The sequence below is a fragment of the Hemitrygon akajei genome, chromosome 21, assembly GCF_048418815.1.
Source record: "Hemitrygon akajei chromosome 21, sHemAka1.3, whole genome shotgun sequence".
In the NCBI taxonomy this organism is placed as follows: domain Eukaryota; kingdom Metazoa; phylum Chordata; class Chondrichthyes; order Myliobatiformes; family Dasyatidae; genus Hemitrygon; species Hemitrygon akajei.
The window spans coordinates 49314382-49337594 of NC_133144.1; the positions used below are offsets into that span (position 1 = coordinate 49314382).

At 44.0% G+C, this 23213-nt stretch overlaps 1 protein-coding gene across 1 annotated transcript in view; it reads left to right on the top strand.

Annotated features, from left to right (window-relative positions):
- The window catches only part of cdh23 (cadherin-related 23), a 1051763-nt gene that overhangs the window by 570420 nt on the left and 458130 nt on the right, over positions 1 to 23213 (top strand). The window contains exons 16-17 of the mRNA XM_073025359.1: positions 4549 to 4654; positions 21180 to 21307. Of these exons, the coding sequence (XP_072881460.1) occupies positions 4549 to 4654; positions 21180 to 21307 (234 nt within the window). The remainder of the gene's footprint in view (positions 1 to 4548; positions 4655 to 21179; positions 21308 to 23213) is intronic.

A 23213-nucleotide genomic window follows, 5' to 3' on the forward strand; every position in this document is an offset into this window, starting at 1 on the left:
CAGGCCACTGTCTCCCACACCATCACCAACCTTATCAGCTCTGGGGATCTCCCACCCACTGCCACCAACCTCATAGTTCCCACACCCCGCACTTCCCGTTTCTACCTCCTACCCAAGATCCACAAACCAGTTGTCTCAGCTTCCTCCTGCCCCATCGAATTCATTTCTGCATACCTTGACACTGTTTTATCCCCCCTTGTTTAATCCCTCCCCACCTATGTTCTTGATGCTTCTCATGCTTTGAATTTTTTCAATTATTTTATGTTCCCTGGCCCCCACCGCCTTATTTTCACCATGGACGTCCAGTCCCTATATACCTCCATTCCCCACCAGGACGGTCTCAAAGCTCTCCACTTCTTTTTGGATTCCAGACCTAACCAATTCCCCTCTACCACCACTCTCCTCCGTCTAGAGGAATTAGTCCTTACTCTCAATAATTTCTCCTTTGGCTCCTCCCGCTTCCTCCAAACCATAGGAACCCGTATGAGTCCCAGCTATGCCTGCCTTTTTGTTGGCTTTGTGGAACAGTCCATGTTCCAAGCCCATACGAGTATCCATCCCCCACTTTTCCTTCGCTACATCAACGACTGTATTGGCGCTGCCTCCTGCACGCATGCTGAGCTCATTGACTTCATTGACTTTGCCTCCAACTTTCACCCTGCCCTCAAATTTACCTGGTCCATTTCTGACACCTCCCTTCCCTTTCTTGATCTTTCTGTTTCCATCTCTGGAGACGGCTTATCTACTGATATCTACTATAAGCCTACTGACTCTCACAGCTACCTGGAATATTCCTCTTCCCACCCTGTCTCTTGCAAAAATGCCATCCCCTTCTCGCAATTCCTCCGTCTCTGCCGCGTCTGTTCTCAGGATGAGGCTTTTCATTCCAGGATGAAGGAGATGTCTTCCTTTTTTAAACAAAGAGGCTTCCCTTCCTCCACCATCAACTCTGGTCTTAAACACATCTCTCCCATTCCCCGCACATCTGCCCTCACGCTATCCGCCCACCACCTCACTTGGGATAGGGTTCCCCTTGTCCTCACCTACCACCACACCAGCCTCCGGGTCCAACGTATAATTCTCCGTAACTTCCGCCACCTCCAACGGGATCCCACTACCAAACACATCTTTCCTTTCCCCCCCCCTTTCTGCTTTCCGCAGGGATCGTTCCCTACGCGACTCCCTTGTCCATTCGTCCCCGCCATCCCTTCCCACCGATCTCCCTCCTGGCACTTATCCTTGTAAGAGGAAGTGACCTGCCCTTACACTTCCTCCCTCACCACCATTCAAGGCCCCAGACAGTCCTTCCAGGTGAGGCGACGCTTCACCTGTGAGTCGGCTGGTGTTGTATACTGTGTCCGGTGCTCCCGGTGTGGCCTTTTATATATTGGTGAGACCCGATGCAGACTGGGAGACTGTTTCGCTGAACACCTACGCTTTGTCCGCCAGAGAAAGCAGGATCTCCCAGTGGCCACACATTTTAATTCCATGTCCCATTCCCATTTTGATATGTCTTTCCATGGCCTCCTCTACTGTCAAGATGAAGCCACACTCAGGTTGGAGGAACAACACCTTGTATACCGTCTGAGTAGCCTCCAACCTGATGGCATAAACATTGACTTCTCTAGCTTCCTTTAATGTCCCTCCTCCCCTTCTTACCCCATCCCTGATATATTTATTTTCCCCCTCCCCTTTTTTTCTCTCTCTACCCATCACTCTTTGCCTGTTCTCCATCTCCCTCTGGTGCTTCCCTCCCCCTTTCTTTCTCCCTAGGCCTCCTGTCTCATGATCCTTTCCCTTCTCCAGCTCTGTATCTCTTTTGCCAATCACCTTTCCAGCTCTTAGCTTCATCCCACCCCCTCCGGTCTTCTATCATTTCCGATTTCTCCCTCCCCCTCCTACTTTCAAATCTCTTACTATCTTTTCTTTCAGTTAGTCCTGATGAAGGGTTTCAGCCCGAAATGTCGACAGTGCTTCTTCCTATAGATGCTGCCTGGCCTGCTGCGTTCCACCACCATTTTGTGTGTGTTGCTTGGTTGTCAGAGGCTATTTGAGATGCTCGCCATCGGATGCAATTAATAGGTCATGGGAGCTTGTCCCCACTACCACTCCTGGCTATCACAACCTTAAGGAATCAGTGCCAGAATAAAGGCAAATTATTTCCAACACTATCTGTACTTGTGATTCCATCTTTTAGCTCTTGCTGCCTGCTTAGTGAAATGTAGTAAATTCCACATCTTTGGTCATCCACACTAAGATTAGAGCCTTTTAATTATGAGCCTTGCTTTTATCTGTGCATTCTCTCCGATAAAGCAAGACTGACTGGTCCTTAATTACTTGTATTTTTTTTAAAGAAAAGCTATTTACTGCACTGTCAGGTTCCCCAAATCTACTGTCATTTTGGTCATTGACTTTGATTAAGATGTGATTGTGATGCTAATGGAATTGACAGTGTGTTGATTGTGTGGCAGTTTAATTTATTGGAGATAAAGAGAAAAGCAGGTGAAAGCATTATGTGTTACTTCAAAAGTACTTTTTAAATATAAGATGTGACCTCGGAAACTGATAGGAAATCTGGGAGAGGAAATACCACCCGAAAGGGTCATTTTCTCTGGGAAGATCTGTTCTGCAAACCCCCTGCTTTCACTTCTCTGCAAGTACCTTGGCCTTTGAGTCATGCTGTCACGTATTACGAAGACATCAAAAATATTTCATACCTTGGAGCAGGAGATGGCCATTTGGCCCATTGAGCTGATTCTGTCTTTCAATTATATCATGTGAACACCTCCACACAATGAATTAGGGACCATTGACTAGGATAGTTGTTGATCTGATCGCAGTCTCAACTTCACATCCCCAGATATCCTGAGTAGTCTTTTACCCTTATTTATCAAGTATTTAACTATCTCCACCTTAAAAAACATTTAAACACTCTGCTTCCACCGTCCTCTGATGGAAAAAGCTCCAAAGACTCATGACTCTGTGGGGAGAATTTTGACTAATCTCCATCCTAAATGGGTAGTGTTTTATTTTGAAATAATGCCACATTAGTCACTAGTCCAATAGATGTAGCATCCTCTCCACATCCTTGCTGTCAAAATCCTTCGTGATCTGTATCAGGATCTTAACATCTCCTTACCCATCTCTTAGATTTTTTTCCAAATAAAAATCCATCATTCTCACTTTTGACATTCTGATTGAATTCCAGTCACAGCAGCTTTTTGCTGGAGGAAGCTTACATCTTTGTGTGAGCAATTGTTTCTTGACAACACCCTTTAAATAGGCTACTTTTCAGACATTGCTCTCTTTTTCTGAAGTATTCTCGTGCTCCTGAGGAAATGATCCCCATTCCCCCTTCCCCTATCCTCATCCCGTTCCCCCCCTCTCTCCCCACTCCCCCCTCCCCCTTTATCATTCTTACTGATTTGTGGTTTGCCATATCTTCTGCTTTTAAATTTCCATCACCACCTGCTTTTGTACATCTGTTTCCGAGACCCTTGTCATCCTTCTGTTACTTCCACCCTTCCTTTCCCTTTAGTCTATTTATTCACTTTGGCATGTACCGGATGGTAAGTGCGTCCAGTGATGGATGTGGCATTTCCTTCTTGAGGCACTACCTCTTGAAGATATCCCTCCCTGTTGGTGGGAGGTTTGTGTCCATGATGGAACTGGCTGAGGATACAATTCTCTGCAGTCTTTTGCAAACCTGTGCATTGAAGACTCCATACCAGCTTGTGATACAGCCAAGCAGAATGCCCACTACTTCATTAGAAGTTTCAGGAAATTTGGTATGTCACCAAAATTCTTGGAAATTTCTGTACATGACAGTGGAGCACCTGACTATCATCTTCATTCTTGAAGATGGGGGCTAAAGCTGAAAGAGGTCACATTGTCATCATATGTTACAGCCACAGGAATGTGGCAGTGTTTTCTACCCCAAACATCCCACCTCTCCCGGAAGTTCTGGGAATCTCTCGCATATTGATAACGGCTCCCTGACACCTGCAAATTATATACAATATCCCAGAAATCGATTTTTTTGAGTGGGAGCGAGAGAGAGGGAGAGAGATAGACAGAGAGAGTGAGTGACAGACGTAGCGAGAGAGTGACAGAGAGAGTATCCTGATTGGTCTCTCTTTGTGCTAAGTAGCCTATCAGTTTTCTCTGTGGACAGGCTTTGGAGTTGACCTCTCTCTCTCTCTTTCATTGTCCATCAGTTCAGTTTAGTGTCCTGCAGCGCCATGGCAGAGTGTTCCAAAAAAAGAAAATATAAAACGTACTTCACCCCAGACTACACTAAAGTGTAACCCTGCCTAATATACGTGTGTGTGTGTGTGTGAGATCAAATAAATTGTTGTGTTCTTTCATAATCAAATATCCTGTATACATACACCCTTGGAGATCGACTGGGGGGTGGGTGGATATGGGGTTCTGGGGGGCAGGAGTGGAGGTGCTACCTCCCTGAAATGAGTTTTCGCAGAGTGGGATGTCTGCTACCCTGTTGACCCATCTCATCCACTGACCATGTGCTTTCTCCTTGTGCCACAGGTGATTGACGACGATTCTCCACCAAACAATCAGATCGCTTACAGCATTTTTAATGCCTCCATTCTGAGCAACTCCTTTGATATTGGGATATCAGAGGGCTATGGAGGTAAGATCTCAAAACCCTTTAGGCACTCGTTCTGTGATATGGGAGGTGGTGATGATGTTAATAGGTGTGCATGCAATAAGAAGAGATAGAGGTTGTCTGTGACTGACTGTGGATTATGGGAATGAATAGACTCCAAACATTCCATTGGTTCTTTGTTTTATGTTAATGACAAATGTTTCTCTTGTTTTTTATTGCACATTTCACCTTCCTCTCCTAATAGATCTTCAGCCCTTCATAACTTCCACATCTTGCCTCTCATTTCCACTATTCCCACTCTCCCCTTTAATCATCTGCCTATTACCCCTCACCTGGATCCACCTACCAGCTTTTTCCCCACCTTTGTAAACTGGCTATCATCTCTCCCCCTTTGTCAAGATGAAGGGTCTCAACCAATCAATTGATCACCTGTTATCCTCCGTAGATGCTGCCTGACCCACTGAGTCTCTGATCTAGATAATTTGAATCTTTCACCCCTTGACCCCCTCAGTTACCACCCCCAATGATGGGTGGTGGCTTCACCTTTGAGTCAGAAGGTTGTGTTTGAGGTCCTCTCCAGAGTCCCAAGCACAGTACTCTCTGAAGTTCTACAAGACTCCTGTACCACCTGAGCTACTGTTGATTAGATGAAGTAGATTGTGAGGCCAAGTATCCATCTCATAATATTAAGGGACTGTTTCTTAACCTTGTAACAGCAGGATGGAAACCGCCCTTGATCCTGATGGTAATTTCTGACCTTAGAAATGTATCCACACTCTAGAAGTGATTCATTCGCTGTAAAACTCCTTTGGAATGCCATGAATGAGATGCAGCAAGCAAAATGGATGTGCAAGTGTCTCTTATCTTTGGCATTCTCTTGTCAGCCGCCGCCATCCGGCAGTGCTCGTCTGGAACAGTTGTCACAGTGTGTTCGAAGTTGCTTTGATTGGCAATTTCTCCATTTAGGAGGCTGTCAGTCTGAAAGATAACAAAAGTTTGAAGCTTCTGGATCAAATTCAAAGCTCTAAGTGTTCAAAGCTTTGTGTGGCAAAGGGGCTGATGGTAAAAAAATAGATATAAAGATTAGAATACCCCACTTCCTGTACCCATCAATGCCTCTTACTCCAACCCTGTCCCAAATTGGTCAATCTTGGTCAATATTCATCTTGCAACCAATACTGCTGAGTCAGCTCATCTTTAGTTGAATGTGTTTTTGGGAACAAACTGTGTGAAAGTTTCCCATGACTCGGCCTAAGGATGTGAACGATGCCATGACTTTGCAGGCAGACCGATCGTGAACCCCAGAATATAGGTGTTGCTAGAAGTTCCGTATAGGTTGATGTTAGGTTGATGTTAAGATGTGAAAGGCTATTTTTTTTTAAATTAGGGAAGTTGCAAATTTTAAATATGGTAATTTATATTGATTTAAATTTCAGCAGCAGTTATACATTGAAATATAGAAAATTGCAGTTGAACTAGGCCACAGCCCTTCAAAGCTGCTCTGCTGTATATAGAACACAGAATATTACAGCACAAGAACAGCCCTTCGAACCATAATATCTGTGCCGGCCATGATGCCAATTTAAACTGCATATCTGCAAATATTTTGTCCCTATCCATTCTTTTCCTGCCTATTCATGTGTCTATCTAAATGCCTCTTAAATATTGCTATTGTATTTTTCTCCACCACTTCCCTGGTGACCGATTCCAGACACCTACCTTTCTGTAGTAAAGAAAATTTAACACATACAAACAAGCTGGATGAACTCGCTCATTTCAACGGATGCTGCCCGACCTGCTGAATTCATCCAGCTTGTTTGTATGTGTTGATTTGACCACAGCATCTGCAGTATACCTTGTGTTTGAAAAGAAAACTTGCCTTGTAAATATTTAATCTTTCTCCTTTCACCATAAAGTTCTGACCCACAGTATTTCACTTCTTTCAGTCTGGCTGTCACAAGGTATATGCTTCTATCAGGTCATCCCTTAGACTTCAAAGAAAACAATCCAAATTTGTCCGACCTCTCCATATCGCTAATATTCTGTAACCCAGACAATATTCTGATATGCCATCACCAAAGCATCCATACTCTTCCTGTAATGTAGCAGCCAAAACTGCATGACCTATGAATCAGTATCAGATTTATTGTCACTGGCTTAAGTGAAATGAAAGTTGTTTTGTGGTAGCAGGGCAGTGCAAAGCCATGTGTAAGATTACTCTTGAGTTGTGAAACTGAATAAATATTGCAAAAAGAAAGAATAACAAGGGTAGTGTTATAACTTCCCAACTTCCATACTCAGTGCCCCAGCTGATGAAGCTATGTACAGTATGTTATACATCTTTCCATTTGTATTGTCACTTTTCAGGGTGCTAAGGACATGTAAATGCGATCATAGCTGATCTTCTCTTTCAGTATATGTTCCACCTCATTCCCCAAGCCTTTGGTTGGCTTTTGCATTTAGAAATACAGTATATGCAAAGCCTCCTTAATTATATTGAGCGACTTGACCTCTACGGCCTTCAGAGTTCAGATAAGATGCCCTGGGATACTTTTTTGGAGTAGTAATGAAGAAAATTTAGCTCAGAGGCATATAAGGACATCTTTGATGATTTAAAAACTTGGTCAACTGTAAAGTAAATATTAAGTTTCTTCAGCATTTTTTGTGTTTTGCTCTGGATTTCTAATATTTGCGGATTATCAAAGTTAGGGTTTAAGGATTATCTTAAACATGGAAAGTTTAGGACAGATTTCAAAAATTCTGGCTGTTGGGTGCTGAAAACAGAACTACCAATTGGATGAGCAATTAATGGGGTTTGTGAAATATGTAGAATTGAAAGGCCAAAGATCTCTGAAGTTTGTAGAGTTTGGGGAGACTGCAGTGGTTGAGTGGGTCAAAGCTCTAGACAGACTTAAAAGAGAGAATGAGAACTTTCATAATTGAGACATTACTACCCTCCTGTCATGGTCCGGTCCATGAAATCCATGTTCCGGTTCATGGTCCGGTCTGTGGACTCTGGACTCCAGGTCTTCTGGCTGTCCCTTGTTTCAGTTGGGCTTAATCATAGGCACCTGATGCTCACCTTGGGGCTGGGAATATAAGTAGCCCTGGGTTCGAGTGTAGGTACTGGTTCATCTTGTCAGTATCCCGGCCTCATCACAATGGACATCACAGTGGGGTGAGTCAGGCTGTCTTTGCCATTATCCTGCGGTGGGATCTGTCCATTCCTGTCCTTGCCTCTGTTGGGTAAGCCAGGCTGTCTGCTGTTACCCTGAGTCTGGACTGTTCCCTTCCCTTCCCCTTCTTTCTGTAGCCCTTGGCTGAAGCCTCGCCTGCTACCTTTCGCCGGGAGCCTCGCCTGCGCCCTTGCCTATTCTCGCCATCAAGTTCTACCACCAGAGCTAGACTGCAGCCTTGCTGTGTCTAGATGAGGAACCGTCTTTCGTTGTTTGGAACTGTCTCTTTGTGTCCTTTCCTTCACTAGGTAGGTCCGGCTGTTTGCCGCTACCTTGTGTTGGGAACCGTCTCATCGTATTCAGCTTTCGGTGTATGACTCCTGGCCCTACGTCCTGTTCCCAAGGAGGAGTTCTGGCTCTGTGTTCTGTGTATGAGTCCTGGCCCTACGTCTTGTTCCCAAGGAGGGGTCCTGACTCTGTGTTCCGCATACCTGTCTCCCAAGACCAAGGCTCTGTGTTCCGCATTCCTGTCTCCCAAGACCAAGGCTCTGTGTTCCGCGTTCCTGTCTCCCAAGGCCAAAGCTCTGTGTTACGCGTACCTGTCTCCCAAGACCAAGGCTCTGTGTTCCGCGTTCCTGTCTCCCAAGACCGAGGCTCTGTGTTCCGCGTCCCTGTCTCCCAGGACCAAGGCTCTGTGTTCCGCGTTCCTGTCTCCCAGGACCAAGGCTCTGTGTTCCGCGTACCTGTCTCCCAGGACCAAGGCTCTGTGTTCCGCGTACCTGTCTCCCAAGACCAAGGCTCTGTGTTCCGCGTTCCTGTCTCCCAAGACCAAGGCTCTGTGTTCCTGTCTCCCAAGACCAAGGCTCTGTGTTCCGCGTACCTGTCTCCCAGGACCAAGGCTCTGTGTTCCGCGTACCTGTCTCCCAAGACCAAGGCTCTGTGTTCCGCGTACCTGTCTCCCAAGACCAAGGCTCGGTGTTCCGCGTTCCTGTCTCCCAGGACCAAGGCTCTGTGTTCCGCGTACCTGTCTCCCAGGACCAAGGCTCTGTGTTCCGCTTTCCTGTCTCTCAGGACCAAGGCTCTGTGTTCCAGTCTCCCAAGACCAAGGCTCTGTGTTTCAATTTCCTGTCTCCCAAGACCAAGGCTCTGTGTTCCGCGTACCTGTCTCCCAGGACCAAGGCTCTGTGTTCCGCGTACCTGTCTCCCAGGACCAAGGCTCTGTGTTCCGCGTACCTGTCTCCCAAGACCAAGGCTCTGTGTTCCGTGTTCCTGTCTCCCAAGACCAAGGCTCTGTGTTCTGTGTTCCTGTCTCCCAAGACCAAGGCTCTGTGTTCCGTGTTCCTGTCTCCCAAGACCAAGGCTCTGTGTTCCAGTCTCCCAAGTCCGAGTCTGAGCCTCATGTCCCCATCCAGCCCAGGAGTCCTGCGTCCTGCCCCCACGTCCAGAGCTATTGCCTTGCCACATCTGTCCTCGCCTAGATCCGGAGTCCAAGCCCCAGTCAAGACCCAGGTTCTGGGTCCCTGTCCAGTCTCTGGCTCGGAGTCCTTGTCCAGGTTCCAAGTCCTTAGTTCCAAGTTCCTAGTTCCTCATCTAGGTCCTGCTTTCCTAGTCTAGTCCTAGCCCAGGCCCTGTATCCTAGCCTCATCCAGGGCCTGTGTCTTGTCCAGTGTCGTTTCTTCCCCACTTCCCTTGCTTTCTTGACACACCTAGTCTTGTCTCTAGTACTTCAGTGTCTGTGTCTTGCATTTGGGTCTGCTCTCAACGCCCACCTTATGACACCCTCCATTTAAAACAGAGGTACGTAGAATCGTTTTTTTGCATAGTGTAGTGAGTCTCTGGAGGACTGTAGAGATGAAATTGGTGGAAGTATTTAAAGTGGAGATAAATAAGTTTTTGGACAATCTGGAGAGTGAGTGCTGGCATAGGAGAGGAGTTCAGCACAGCATTGATCAGTTATAATCAAATTGAACAAGCTTGAGGGTCTGGGTGGACTACCCCTGCCCCTTCTTGTGTGATTGTCTGCAGGTCACTGGGTGAGTGGGTCACCATATGTTATAGTGGTATGAGTTGCAGATTTTTAGATGCTTTTAAATTCACTAAGATTAAGAGACCACGTAGGAATGCATCTGCATAGTTATCTTTCGAGGTAGCAGAGACGTGGATAATTGAAAAACTGAGGCATGTGCAAAGTCAGGTTTAATGTCCCAGCCAAAAGATAGCTCTTTTGACAGTGCACTGCAGCCAAACTCGGCCTTCTCACATCAGCGGAGAAGATTTTCAGCCTTTAACCTACTGACTGAGGCTGGACACTGTTTCCTGTCAAACCAACACCAATGTCTCCAATGTTATTCTGGTAGAACCATGTTTTCCCGGCCCCTGTTTACCACAGGTGGTAAAGGAGGAACCAGCTGCCTGCCTCCAGCTGTGCCTGTCATGTTAAAAAAAAAGACCCAAACAAAGGAAAGTACTTTCTTTGAACACGTTGCACAAGTGTTATCATAAATACAGAAACAATGAAACAGAAGGGTCATTATTCTTAAGCTTTCCTTGCAGTGCAATTACATACAGTGATTAAAAATAGCTCCCTGTTGTGCTGTTAAAGACCACAAACTGCATGCTAATAGTATAATCACAAAAGCATGGCTTGCAGTGAGTATGTTCTGCCTGTTTAAATCCTCATCATTCTTCAAATTATTTCAAGTGAAGCTCAGCAAACAGGATTTAGTTTAATCCCTCACCTCTGCAACAGCTCTGAAGGTAAGAATCCCAAGCTCGCAAATAAGTAGCTTCTCACAAAATTCTCTGCAGTCATTTTTTTTAATATATAAAGAAGGCCTGCACTTCTCATCTCTTCTGATCTCAGGATATAGAGAACAGTCAGTGAGCAAAAGGAGAGGAAAATGAATGACCTGGCCCCTGATCTCTACGAATCAACTCTGTAACTACCTGTAAAGGACATGTGTAATGATGGATTTGTCTTGATATGGCACCATTTATGATCTCCAGAAGATCATATATTTTACTTTCAGGCTAATGGAACGCTTTCAACATAAAAGGCAGAAATAAAGTTGATGTGCAGAGTATCTTTCCAAATGTAGGGGTGTCTCTGACTCGAGGGCATAGCCTCAGAATAGGACATCCCTTTAGAACAGAGGTAAGGAGGAATTTCGTTAGCCAGAGGTTTGTGAACCTGTGGAATTCTTGCCAAAATGGCTCTGGAGGGCACATCATTGGGTACATTTAAAGTGAGGTTTGATGGGTACTAAATTAATACAGGTATCAAAGGTCATGGAGAGAAGGCAGGAGAATAAGGTTGAAAGAGAAAATAAATCAGCCATGATCGAATGGTGGGGAAGCCTCAATAGGCCATATGACCTATTTCTTCTATGTCTTACAGTCTAAAAGCAGAAACTGCTTGGGAGACTCGGTAAATCACACAGCATCTGTGGAGAGAGAAACAGAGTTAGTATTTCAGTTCAGAGAGCTTCTTTGGAACTGGATAAGTGAGGGGCAGAATGGCAGAAAGGATGTGGATAGAAAAGACAGAAAATAGATCAGGTGACAGAATTGCTGTTAGTATCTTTTAAGGAGGTATGATGTTAATCATTGTTGTTCTGTTTGCTGGAGTGTAGATGGAAAGACTTCCAAATTGCATTTAAAGTAGGAATTGCAGACGCCAACATGATTCTAATTAATCATCTATGTTTAGAGTTGATTATAGGGAAAAACATTGACCAAGTCACCTGGACCATGTTCATACTTTTCTTAAATAATCAAATATGTCATTTCCATCCACTGAAGGCGGGGGTCTTAGCTTAATGTTTCAGTGGAAGGTGGGAATGAAAGAGCAGTTAGTCCTCAGTATTGAACAATCTGCTGGAGGAACTCAACAGGTTGAGCGGCATCTGTTAGGGGAATGGAATTGTTCAGGTTTTGGTTCAAAACCCTGCATCGGGACTGAAGAGGGAGAGGGGATCTCCACTCAACTACCTTTCTTCTCTGATATTTCCTTTCAGATAGATAAACCCTTCACTGAGAATCCTTTGTTCACCACAGAAGCTGCTTGACCCACTGGAGTTCCTCTAGCAGATTATTGCTCCAGATTACAGCTTCTGGGATCTCTTGTGCCTCTAGTAATTGCTCAGTACTTCACTGAGTGTCAGCCTGGATTTGTACTCAGATTGGAGGGGTGACCTTTATTCTCTTAACCAACTGACTCCAGCTAGTGTGCTCTAAATGGAAGAGAAACAATTACGGAGACACTTGGACGTGAGGAGTATTTTTCAGTTAACATACTGATTCCGTAAACAGTTAGAAAGCTGAGAGAGGAGTAATCTTCTAGAGGTGTGTAAAATCATGAGGGGCATAGACAGAGTGAATATTCACAGTCTTTTTTTCACAGGGTTCATGAATCAAGAATGAGAGTGCATAGGTTTAGGGTTATGAAGGGAGAGATTTAATAAAACCGGATGAACATCTGATCGAGGTACTACTGTGCAGGCGTGTGGATGTCAGCAAGTTAGACCGGAGGGAAGAATTTAAAAGGAGATAATTTTTTCTTCAGCGGTTTGATGAGGCATGACAGCGAAGGTGCGTGGACGTCAGCGAGTTAGACAGGCGGGAGGAATTTAAAAAGAAGATAGCTTTATAGAGCGGGCGCTGGAGTAAAAGGAGTCAGGAGGAGGGCTTTGGCTCAGTGGGGCTTCGGCAACAACAGGTCAAGGCGAGGTAAGTTACTTGTGAAGAATAGCAATAGGAAGTATGTCTGTGAGGCCAGTGTCCTGTACTGAGTGTCGAATGTGGAATGTCCGGGAGGCTCACAGCCTCCCAGCACCCACATCTGTGCGAGGTGCATTGAGCTGCAGCTCCTTAGGGACCGGGTTAGGGAACTGGATGGAGATGCAGCTCGATGATCCTCATCTGGTCAGGGAAAGTGAGGAGGTGATAGATAGAAGCTATAGGCAACTAGTCACACTGGGGCTTCAGGAGTCATATAAGATAAGTGGGTAACAGTAGAGGGAAGGCAAGAGCAGATACTAGAGAGCACCCCTGTGGCTGTCCCCCTTAACAATAAGTGTTCTTGTTTGAGTACAAGGGGTGATTGATAAGTTTGTGGCCTAAGGTAGAAGGAGTTAATTTTAGAAAGCCTCGCACATTTATTTTTCAACATAGTCCCCTCCTACATGTACACACTTAGTCCAGCAGTCGTGGAGCATATGGATCCCTTCTTTGTAGAAGTGGTCCACAGCACGGGTGATTGATAAGTTTGTGGCCTAAGGTAGAAGGAGGTGAGTTATTAACTTCAAACTTTCTGCATTATCACTCAAAGAGTTGAACTACATGTGCATGTATTGAGAGCATCTTGGACCTCCACGTGGATAAGTTACAGCTCTCGTTACGTGCACGTGCAGTTCAACTCTTTGAGTGAAAATGCAGAACATTTGAAGTTAATTACTCATCTCCTTCTACCTTAGGCCACAAACTTATCAATCACCACTACTGTGGACCACTTCTGGAGGTCCAAGATGCCAACTTCTACAATGAAGGGATCCGTATGCTCCACGACCGCTGGACTAAGTGTGTAAATGTAGGAAAAATAAATGTGCTAGGTTTTCTAAAATTGACGCCTTCTACCTTAGGCCACAAACTTATCAATCACCACTCGTACTATTGCAGGGGATGACCTACCTGGGGGAAGCAACAGTGGCTGCCGCTCTGGTACAGAGTCTGACCCTGTGGCTCAGAAGGGTAGGGAAAGGAAGAGGATGGCAGCAGTGATAGGGGACTCTATGGTTAAGGCGTCAGACAGGCGACTCTGTGGACACAGGAATGAATTGCAGATGGTAGTTTGCCTCCCAAGTGCCAGGGTCCGGGATGTTTCTGATCGCGTCCACAATATCATGAAGTGGGAAGGAGAACATCCAGAGGTCGCAGTACATATTGGTACCAACGACATAGGTAGGAAAAGGGAGGAGGTCAAGACTACAGGAAGTTAGGAAAGAAGCTGAAAAGCAGGACCACGAGGGTAGTAATCTCGGGATAACTGCTTGCGCCACGCGACAGTGAGTATAGGAATAGAGTTAGGTGGAGGATAAATGCATGGCTGAGGGATTAGAGCGGGGGGGAGGGATTCAGATTTCTTGATCACTGGGACCTTTTCTGCAGCAGGCGTGAGCTGTACAGAAAGGACAGGCTGCACTTGAATCCCAGGGGATCAAATATCCTGGCAGGAAGCTTTGCTAAGACTATTAGGGAGAGTTTAAACTAGAATTGCTGGGGAGTGGGAACCAAACTGAAGAGATGGAGGCAGGGGCTATTGGCTCACAAATAGAGAACACACTGAGAATACACTGCTTGAAGGCAGTATTAGAGGGAAGATATGCAAGTGATAGAGAAGGAATGCGCTCAGAGTGATGGTTTGAGATGTGTCTATTTTAATGCAATGAGTATCATGAACAAAGCAGATGAACTTATAGTGTGGATCAGTACTTGGAGCTATGATGTTGTGGCATTACAGAGACTTGGATGGCTCAGGGGCAGGAATGGTTACTTAGAGTGCCAGGCTTTAGATGTTTCAGAAAGGACAGGGAGGAAGGCAAAAGAGGTGGGGGCGCAGCCTGCTGATCAAAGATAGTGTCTCAGCTGCAGAAAAGGAGCAAGTCATGGAGGGATTGTCTACTGAGTCTCTGTGGGTGGAAGTTAGAGATAGGAAGGGGTCAGTAACTCTTGGGTATTTTTTATAGACCACCCAGTAGTAACAGGGACATCGAGAAGCGGATCAACAGACAGATTCAAGAATGGTGTAGTAATAACAGGGTGGTCGTGATGGGAGATTTTAATTTCCCCAATATTGATTGGCATCTCCCTAGAGCAAGGGGTTTAGATAGGATGGAGTTTGTTAGGTGTGTTCAGGAAGGTTTTCTGACACAATATGTAGATCAGCCTACAAGAGGAGAGGCTGTACTTGATCTGGTATTGGGAAATGAACCTGGTCAGGTGCCAGGTTTCTCAGTAGGAGAGCATTTGGAAATAGTGATCACAATTCTGTCTCCTTTACCATAGCATTGGACAGGTATTGGAGCAGACAAGTCAGGAAAATGTTTAATTAGAGTAAGGAGAAATATGAAACTATCAGGCAGGAACTTGGAAGCATAAATTGGGAGTAGATGCTCTCAGGGAAATGTGTGGCAGAAATGCAGCAGATGTTCAGGGGATATTTGTGTGGCATTCTGCATTGGTACGTTCCAATGAGACAGGGAAAGGATGGTAGGGTACAGGAACCGTGGTGTCCAAAGGCTGTAGAATGTCTAGTCCAGAAGAAAAGAAAAGCTTATGAAAGGTTCAAAAAACTAGGTAATGATAGAGATCTAGAAAATGATAAGGCTAGCAGGAAGGAGTTTAAGAATGAAATTAGGAGAGATAGAAGGGGCCATGAGAAGGCCTTGGCGAGTAGGATTAAGGAAAACCCCAAGGAATTCTACAAGTATGTGAAGAACAAACGGATAAGATCTGAAAGAATAGGACCAATCAAGTGTATATAGAACCAGAGGAGGTAGTGGAGGTACTTAATGAATACTTTGCTTCAATATTCATTATGGAAAAGGACCTTGGTGATTGTAGGGATGACTTACAGTGGACTGAACAGCTTGAGCATATAGACATTAAGAAAAAGGATGTACTGGAGCTTCTGGAAAGCATCAAGTTGGATAAGTCACTGGGACTGGACGAGAGATACCCCAGGCTACTTTGGGAGGCAAGGGAGGAGATTGCTGAGCCTCTGGCAATGATCTTTGCATCATCAATGGGGATAGGACATTGATTCCGGAGGATTGAAGAGTTGCAGATGTCTCCTTTTTCAAGAAAGGGAGTAGAGATAGCCCAGGAAATTATAGACCAGTGAGTCATACTTAGGTGGTTGGTAAGTTGATGGAGAAGATCCTGAGAGGTAGGACTTATGAACATTTGGAGAGGCATAATATGATTAGGATGAGTCAGCATGGCTTTGTCAATAGCAGGTCATGCCTTACGAGCCTGATTGAATTTTTTGAGGATGTGACTGAATATATCAATGAAGGTAGAGCAGTAGATGTAGTGTATATGGATTTCAGCAAGGCATTTGATAAGGTACCCCATGCAAGGCTTATTGAGAAAGTAAGGAGGCATGGGATCCAAAGGGACATTGCTTTGTGGATCCAGAATTGGCTTGCCCACAGAAGGCAAAGAGTGGTTGTAGACAGGTCATATTCTGCATGGAAGTCCCCTGGGACCCCTTCTCTTCGTTATTTTTATAAATGACCTGGATGAGGAAGTGGAGGGATAGGTTAAGAAACAAATTTGGGGATGTTGTGGATAGTGTGGATGGTTGTCAGAGGTTACAGCAGGACATCAATAGGATGCAAAACAGGGCTGAGAAGTGGCAGGTGGAATTCAACCCAGATAAGTGTGAGGTGGTTCATTTTGGTAGGTCAAATGCGATGGCAGAATATAGTATTAATGGTAAGACTCTCGGCAGTGTGGAGGTTCAGAGGGATCTTGGGATCCGAGTCCATAGGACATCCAACACTGCTGCGCATTTCGACTGTGTGGCTTTCATCAGCTGTGGGATTGAGTTCAAGAGCCAAGAGGTAATGTTACAGCTGTATAGGACCCTGATCAGACCCCACTTGGACTACTGTGCTCAGTTCTGGTTGCCTCACTACAGCAAGAATGTGGAAACTATCAAAATAGTGTAGAGGAGATTTACAAGGCTGTTGCCTGGGTTGGGGAGCATGCCTTATGAGAATAGGTTGAATGAACTTGGTCTTTTCTCTTTGGAGTGACAGAAGATGAGAGGTGACCTGATAGAGATGAATAAGATGATGAGAGGCATTGATTATGTGGATAGTCAGAGGCTTTTTCCAAGGGCTGAGATGGCGAACACAAGAGGGCACAGTTTTAAGGTGATTGGAAGTAGGTACAGAGGAGATGTCAGGGATGTTTTTTATGCAGAGAGTGGTGAGTGCGTGGAATGGGCTGCCAGTGATGGTGGTGGAGGCAGATACAATAGGGTCTTTTAAGAGACTCTTGGATCGGTATGGAGCTTAGAAAAATAGAGGGCTATGGGTAACCCTAGGTAATTTCTAAAGTAAGTGCATGTTTGGCACAGCAATGTGGGCCAAATGGCCTATATTGTGCTGTAGGTTTTCTATGTTCTATCTTTTTTTATCATAAGTATAGCAAGTATATGGAATGTGCTTCCAGAGGAGTTGATCGAAGCAGGTAGATTAACCACATTTAAAAGATACTTGAAAGAGATACATGAAGAGGAAAAATTTAAAGTTGAACTTTGCCTTTTTGTGTGTTTTCCCCCTAGCCGTCAGTCTGCGGTTTTGTATTGCCATGTGCTCTTGATTGTTTTCATGCCCCATGTGCTCCTGTCTCCACTCCTGCTCAACTCCGGCCCCTGTATTACTGAGTACTCCGCCTCTCACCTGTTTCTCATTATTACCTGTTTTGCTGCCATTGTGCTCCACCTATCATCTGCCTTTCTGTTTATTGCTCAGTGTGTCTTAGTCCTGTGTTTTCAGCTGTTTGTTGCCAGATTATACCAGTGAATTTTCCTGAGCCTTTCCAGCATTCATATGTGTACTCTGTTCGTCTGAATATCGACTCTGTCTGTTTCCCGATTCTGGTTTTTGGATTTCTCTGGATGTTTTGATCTCTCCCTGAACTTTGATGCTGTCTTTGTTGCCCCCCTGGATTTTCTACTCAGTAAATATCACAGTGCACACAGTACTTGGCCTGCAATTGGGTCCCTGCTTCAGCGTCCTGAATAGATGTGAATCTTATTTAGCTAGGATCATTGAGGCCCGAGGGCTCATTCCTGTGCTGTATGACTCTGTGATGTTGTGACTCTACATGGTGGTCCTCTTGCCTGAACAATGACTTGGACCCACCCTGTACAACAGGTCCACAGCAGATACTATCTCATTGACTCTTCAATCAACCATGGGACATCTGGACAGCAAGGATGTACATATCAGGATACTCTTTATCGACTGCTGCTTGGCATTCAAAACTAATCAACAAGCTTGAAGGCCTTGGCTTTAATACCTTCTTTTGAACTGAATCCTTGATTTCCTCACTTGCAGACCCCAGTCACTTTAGATTGGCAACATCACCTCCTCCACAAACTCCATCAGCATAGATGCACCATAAGGATAAGTGCTTAACCCCTTTCTCTACTCACTTTACACTTACGTTTGTGTGGCCAAACACATCTTCAGTGCAATTTTCAAGTTTGATGACACCACTGTCACATGCCAACGCAAAGGAGGTGACAAATTAGCACATAGTAGGGAGATTGAAAATCAGAGTATTGCCACACCAGCCTCATAGTCAATGTCAGTAAGACCAAGGAGTTGATTATTGACCAGGGGGAGGAAACCAGAGGTCCGTGAGCCAGTCATCAGAGGAGGAAAGGGTCAGCAACCTTAAATTTCTCAGTGTTATAATTTCAGAAGGCCTGTCTGCGGCCCAGTGCAAAAGTGCAATTATGAAGAAAGCATAGCAGCACCTCTACTTCCTTAGGAGTCAGCGAAGGTTCGGCATGGCATCAAGAAACTTCAAGAGATTGGTGGTGGAAAGTATGTTGACCGGCTGCATCACAGCCTGGTATGGAAACATCAATGTACTTGAACAGAAAATCCTACATAGGTAGTGGATACAGTCCAGTCCATCACGGGTGAAACCCTCCCCACCACTGAGCACATCTACACGGAGCATTGTCACAGGAAAGCAGCATCCATTATCAGGGACTTTGACTACCCTGGTCATGCTCTCTTGTCACTGCTGTCACCAGGAAGAAGGTACAGGAGCTTCAGAACTCACAGCAAGAGGTTCAGGAACAGTTATTACCTCTCAGTCATAAGGCTTTTGAACCAAAGAGGATAACTTCACTCAACTTCACTTGCCCCATCGCTGAAGCGTTCCCACAACCTGTGGATTCACTTTCAAGGATGCTTCATCTCATTTTCTTGATTATTATGGCTTATTTGTTTTTTTTTTACTTTTTCCTCAGCTGAAACTGGTAAAACCTGAGGTATGGGCACAAGCATGCTCATTTATCAATTGCTAAGAACTTTCGGACTATTCTAGTGGTGTTTAGTATTGTGACTTTCTGAAGATTTACATAGATATTAATAATTGTAGATATTATCGTGACAATGTACACCTTGTTTATATTCCAAGATCTTTCAATTTCCTCTTTTATTTCAGCTTATTTCTGTGTTTTTCACTTAATGGACTTCTGTAAGTTATACATGTTTGGAATGGCTAATCTATTAAATAAGTTATTCTTGCTTGTTTGTCCTGTATTATTATATCCAGAAGATTATTATGGATTTTTATCTGTAGTAACTGATTAGACATAATATAATATGTGGTATTATGACTCTAAAATGGGATCAGGCTTGTATTATAGTAGGGTGTGATTTTATCTATGAGTTTGTATTTTAAAGCTAGATTTTGATGAATGATGTTTGTCACTTGATTGTTCCTGTGTAAGTAATCAAATTCTGTTAAACTGCTACAGGATCCTGCAAGGTGTTGGATTGTGTCAGTTTTTTTTCTCAGTATTATTATCATTATTATTATTATTATCTTTTTCTTTTTCTACTTGCACAGTTTGTCTCTTGCACACTAGTTTTATGCTCAGTTCATTGATTCTGGTTATTGGATTTATTGAGTATTTCAAGAAAATGTATCTCAGAGTCGTATATTGTGACATATATGTACCTTGATAATAAATTTACCTTGAACTTTAGTCTTACTGCATTCAGGTTGGTCTATAAGGGGAATCTTGCTTAAATTGTACTGAACTTTGATGAGACTACATCTGAAGTTCTGTGGAGACACAAGCCTATGCAAATGCTGTAATCTGGAGCAACACAAAAAGCTGGAGGAACCCAGTATCTATCTCAGGCAGTATCTATGATTAACAGGGTCTCAACTCAAAATATTGACTGTCCATTTCCCTTCATAAATGCTGTCCTGCCTCTGAGTTCCTTTAGCTTTTGGTGTGTTGCACCTAAAGTACTGTGTGCATTTTGGTTTGACAGTTGAGACAATACATACAAATCAGTGATTGTGTGGAATCCCTGGATTAATTCATTTATTACAAGTGAAATTGAGTGGGATGTGTCTGAATTTACTGGAGTTTAACCAAATGAGAGGTGGTTTCCTTGATTCAAGTAAGATTCAGAGAGGGATTGCTAGGGACTGAGTCCAGAATCTCATTCTGATAGATTAACACAAGGGATACTGCAGATGCTGGAAATCCAGAGTAACACACCCAGTATGCATGAGGAACTCAGCAGATCAGGCAGCATCTATGGAAAGGAATAAGGAGTCGATGGTTCATCAGGACTCTTTACTCCTCTCCATAGATGCTGCCTGGCCTGCTGACTTTCTCCAGCATTTTGAGTTTGTTATTCTGGTAGGTTAAGGAGTAAGATACTTAAGTCTAAAATAAGAAGAAATTTCTTCATTTGGAACATCGTGTTCTTAAAAATGCCTTCTCCCAGTGGCTGATGGATGCTTGATTTTTGAGTATATCCGAAGTTGGTATTTTGAATGAAGGGCATTGAGGGATATGGGAAATGGGCAGAAAAATGAAGTTGAATCAACCATGATCTTCATGATAGAGCAGGCACAAATCCTACTCTAAATCCCCCTGTTTTTATAAATGTAAATACTTTTGGCAGAGGTGGCTGTTTTTTTAAGGAAGTCGTTAAGCCTTGTAATTCTTTCAACTGCAAACATCAAGCTCATAGGATTTAATTTTGGCAGTCACCCAGGAATTGCATTCATCCTTTTGACAGCAAACTAATGCAGTGCCAGTGAAATCCAGGAAAGGAGAGAAGCAATCTATCCTAAGTATGACAGGGACATACTTCCTGGGTTTTATAGTTTCTGTTTCACATCTACCAGCATACAGAATTCTTCCTCTTGACTGCCCGAAATTTTCTGTTTATGGCTCAGCTGCAGATCACAACTGATTGTTCCTTTAACTTGATGTTGTTAATTACAATCAAGAAATTAATATTGGTGCCTGTAGTGGGCAAGTACTTTATATGTCCTTATGACAGTCCTTTTCTGAAATTTTAATTAAAAATGTCCAGAAGTCAAAGTTCCTGTCTCTAGAGATGTGTTTTGCATTGAAGCGGGCAATTAATCTTCACAGTCATCAAGAAAAGTTTAAATTGTTATCTGTTAGTGAAAAGGATATATTAAAATGTAAAGAGAATAAATCTACTCTATTGCATTCCAGAGCTGATAACTTTTGTGAAGTATTGAGTAGTAATAACCTTCCTCAATGTCATTTTCTTTTCTAGTTGTTGTCGTCACAAGACCCATTGACTTTGAACAGGTACCAGGAGGATTTGTCTACCTGACCATTATGGCTAAAGATGCTGGAACTCCTCCTCTCCATAGTACAGTGCCTGTGATTCTTGAAGTTTTTGTAAGTATGACTTGGCCAATGTTGTTCGTTGTTCAATCACTTAAAGCAACACTGACTCATTTGGGAAGTGATAGAGATTTGTGGTGGCTTTCCTATTGTGAACATAGGATCTTGGTCAGTACCTTAGTGCCAATACCAGAGAGGGAACAAAACCTACAACAAAATAGAAAATGTTGGAAAGGCTCATTGGGTCAAGCAGCATCTATAAAAATGGAAACAGAGTTAAAGTTTCTGACCCGAATCCATTCAGTAGTACCAGAAGTTCTGAGTAGAGGTCCTAGAGCTGAACTTGGTTATCCTTCCATGGACGCTGTCTAAAAACATTTTCTGTTTTTATTTCCAACAAGAGAAAATCTGTAGATGCTGGAATTCTAAGCAACATACACAAATTGCTGGAGGACCTCAGCAGGCCAGGCAGCATCTATGGAAAAGAGTACAGTCGATGTTTCGGCCTGCTACCTTCCTCCAGCATTTTGCGTGTGTTGCTTCTGATTTTATTTCGGATATTCAGTGCATGGAATTTTCTTTCATTTATCAACAGCTTACAAAGTGAGTGGCATGGTAGTGTAGAGGTTAGTGTAATCCTGTTACAGCAACTGGTAGCCTGGGTTCAATTCCTTCCACTGTCTGCAAGAAGTCTGTATGTGTTCCTTGTGACCACACGTGTTTCCTCTGGGTGCTCCAGTTTTCTGCCACATAGATGTAATTGGGCAGCGCATGTTCATTGGGCCAGATATTGTGCTGCATCTCTTAAAAAATATCTGGATAAAAAAGTGTCCAAACTATGTTGCAAGTGTGTTAGAAACCTGAGTAAGTTGTTTGAGTGGTATATATTAACCCTGTTCTACTTTCTACACAAAGCGATCTTCTTTGCCCATTTGTGAATAAAGCCCAACTGAAATGTCATGATCACTTAGTCTCTTGGTGATGACTTGAATGGTTTAAATTATCTCAGGTTAATAAATTATGAAAGTTGTTGTCATTCATTGGGGCCACTCATAACAAGCAGCAAATTCATGTTATAGTGTGCAAATGAATGATTGATTATTCCAAGAATTGTTGGTTGAGGTTGGAAACTTGGCCTGCAGATGAAGCGGTGACTACTTTTCAGAACATTTATGAAATTTCCAGTCTTTTCCTGGAGCTGTGATGCTAGTGGACTCTGATGAACAATACAGTCCTTTTCCAAGAGAAGGGAATCAAAACCTAGATGGTACAGGTTTAAGGAGAGAGAAGGATTTAAAAGGGACCTGAAGAGCAACTTATTCATGCAGAGGGTGGATTGCCAAAGACCCCTCCCATCCTTTCCACAATCTCTTTGACCTCCAACCGGGTATGAGAGTGGAACGCTCTAAGTGCCAAGCCAAATTGGAGAGGTCAAGAAACAGCTTCTTCAGCAGCAAAATCCAGGTCTGAAGTGAATCACTGGGCAGCATGTTCAAGGTCCGTAGTGATTCACCATGGCGAGGCCCGGGTCCTAATGCGAGGTAAAATCCAGTGTTTGGATAATCTAAATACCAGCCTGTAAGGACAGGTAAGGCAGGGTGTCAAAAGTTGGGCGAGGTAGGATCACTCTGGGTGCCGAGCCGATTTGGAGCGATTGGGAACAGCTCCTTCGGCAGCTAAATCTAGGCCCAGAGCAATTTGTGGGGCGAGTCCTAGTGTGAGGTTCGGACAATTTAAATGCCGGCGCAGATAATCTGGAGGGGCTTGTCTCTCCGTGATGCTAAGGCTGTGAGAGTTCCCCAGGCTGCTGTGCTTTGTGTCTGTGGACTTTGCAGCGATTTGCCCTGCTAAAATAATGAATTGAATACTGAAGCTTTGGGCATACTCCAGGCTGCTCCGCAGATTTGGATCTAAGGACTCAATTTGGTTCGGAACGCTGTTGTTGCTGCTCGCTTTTGAT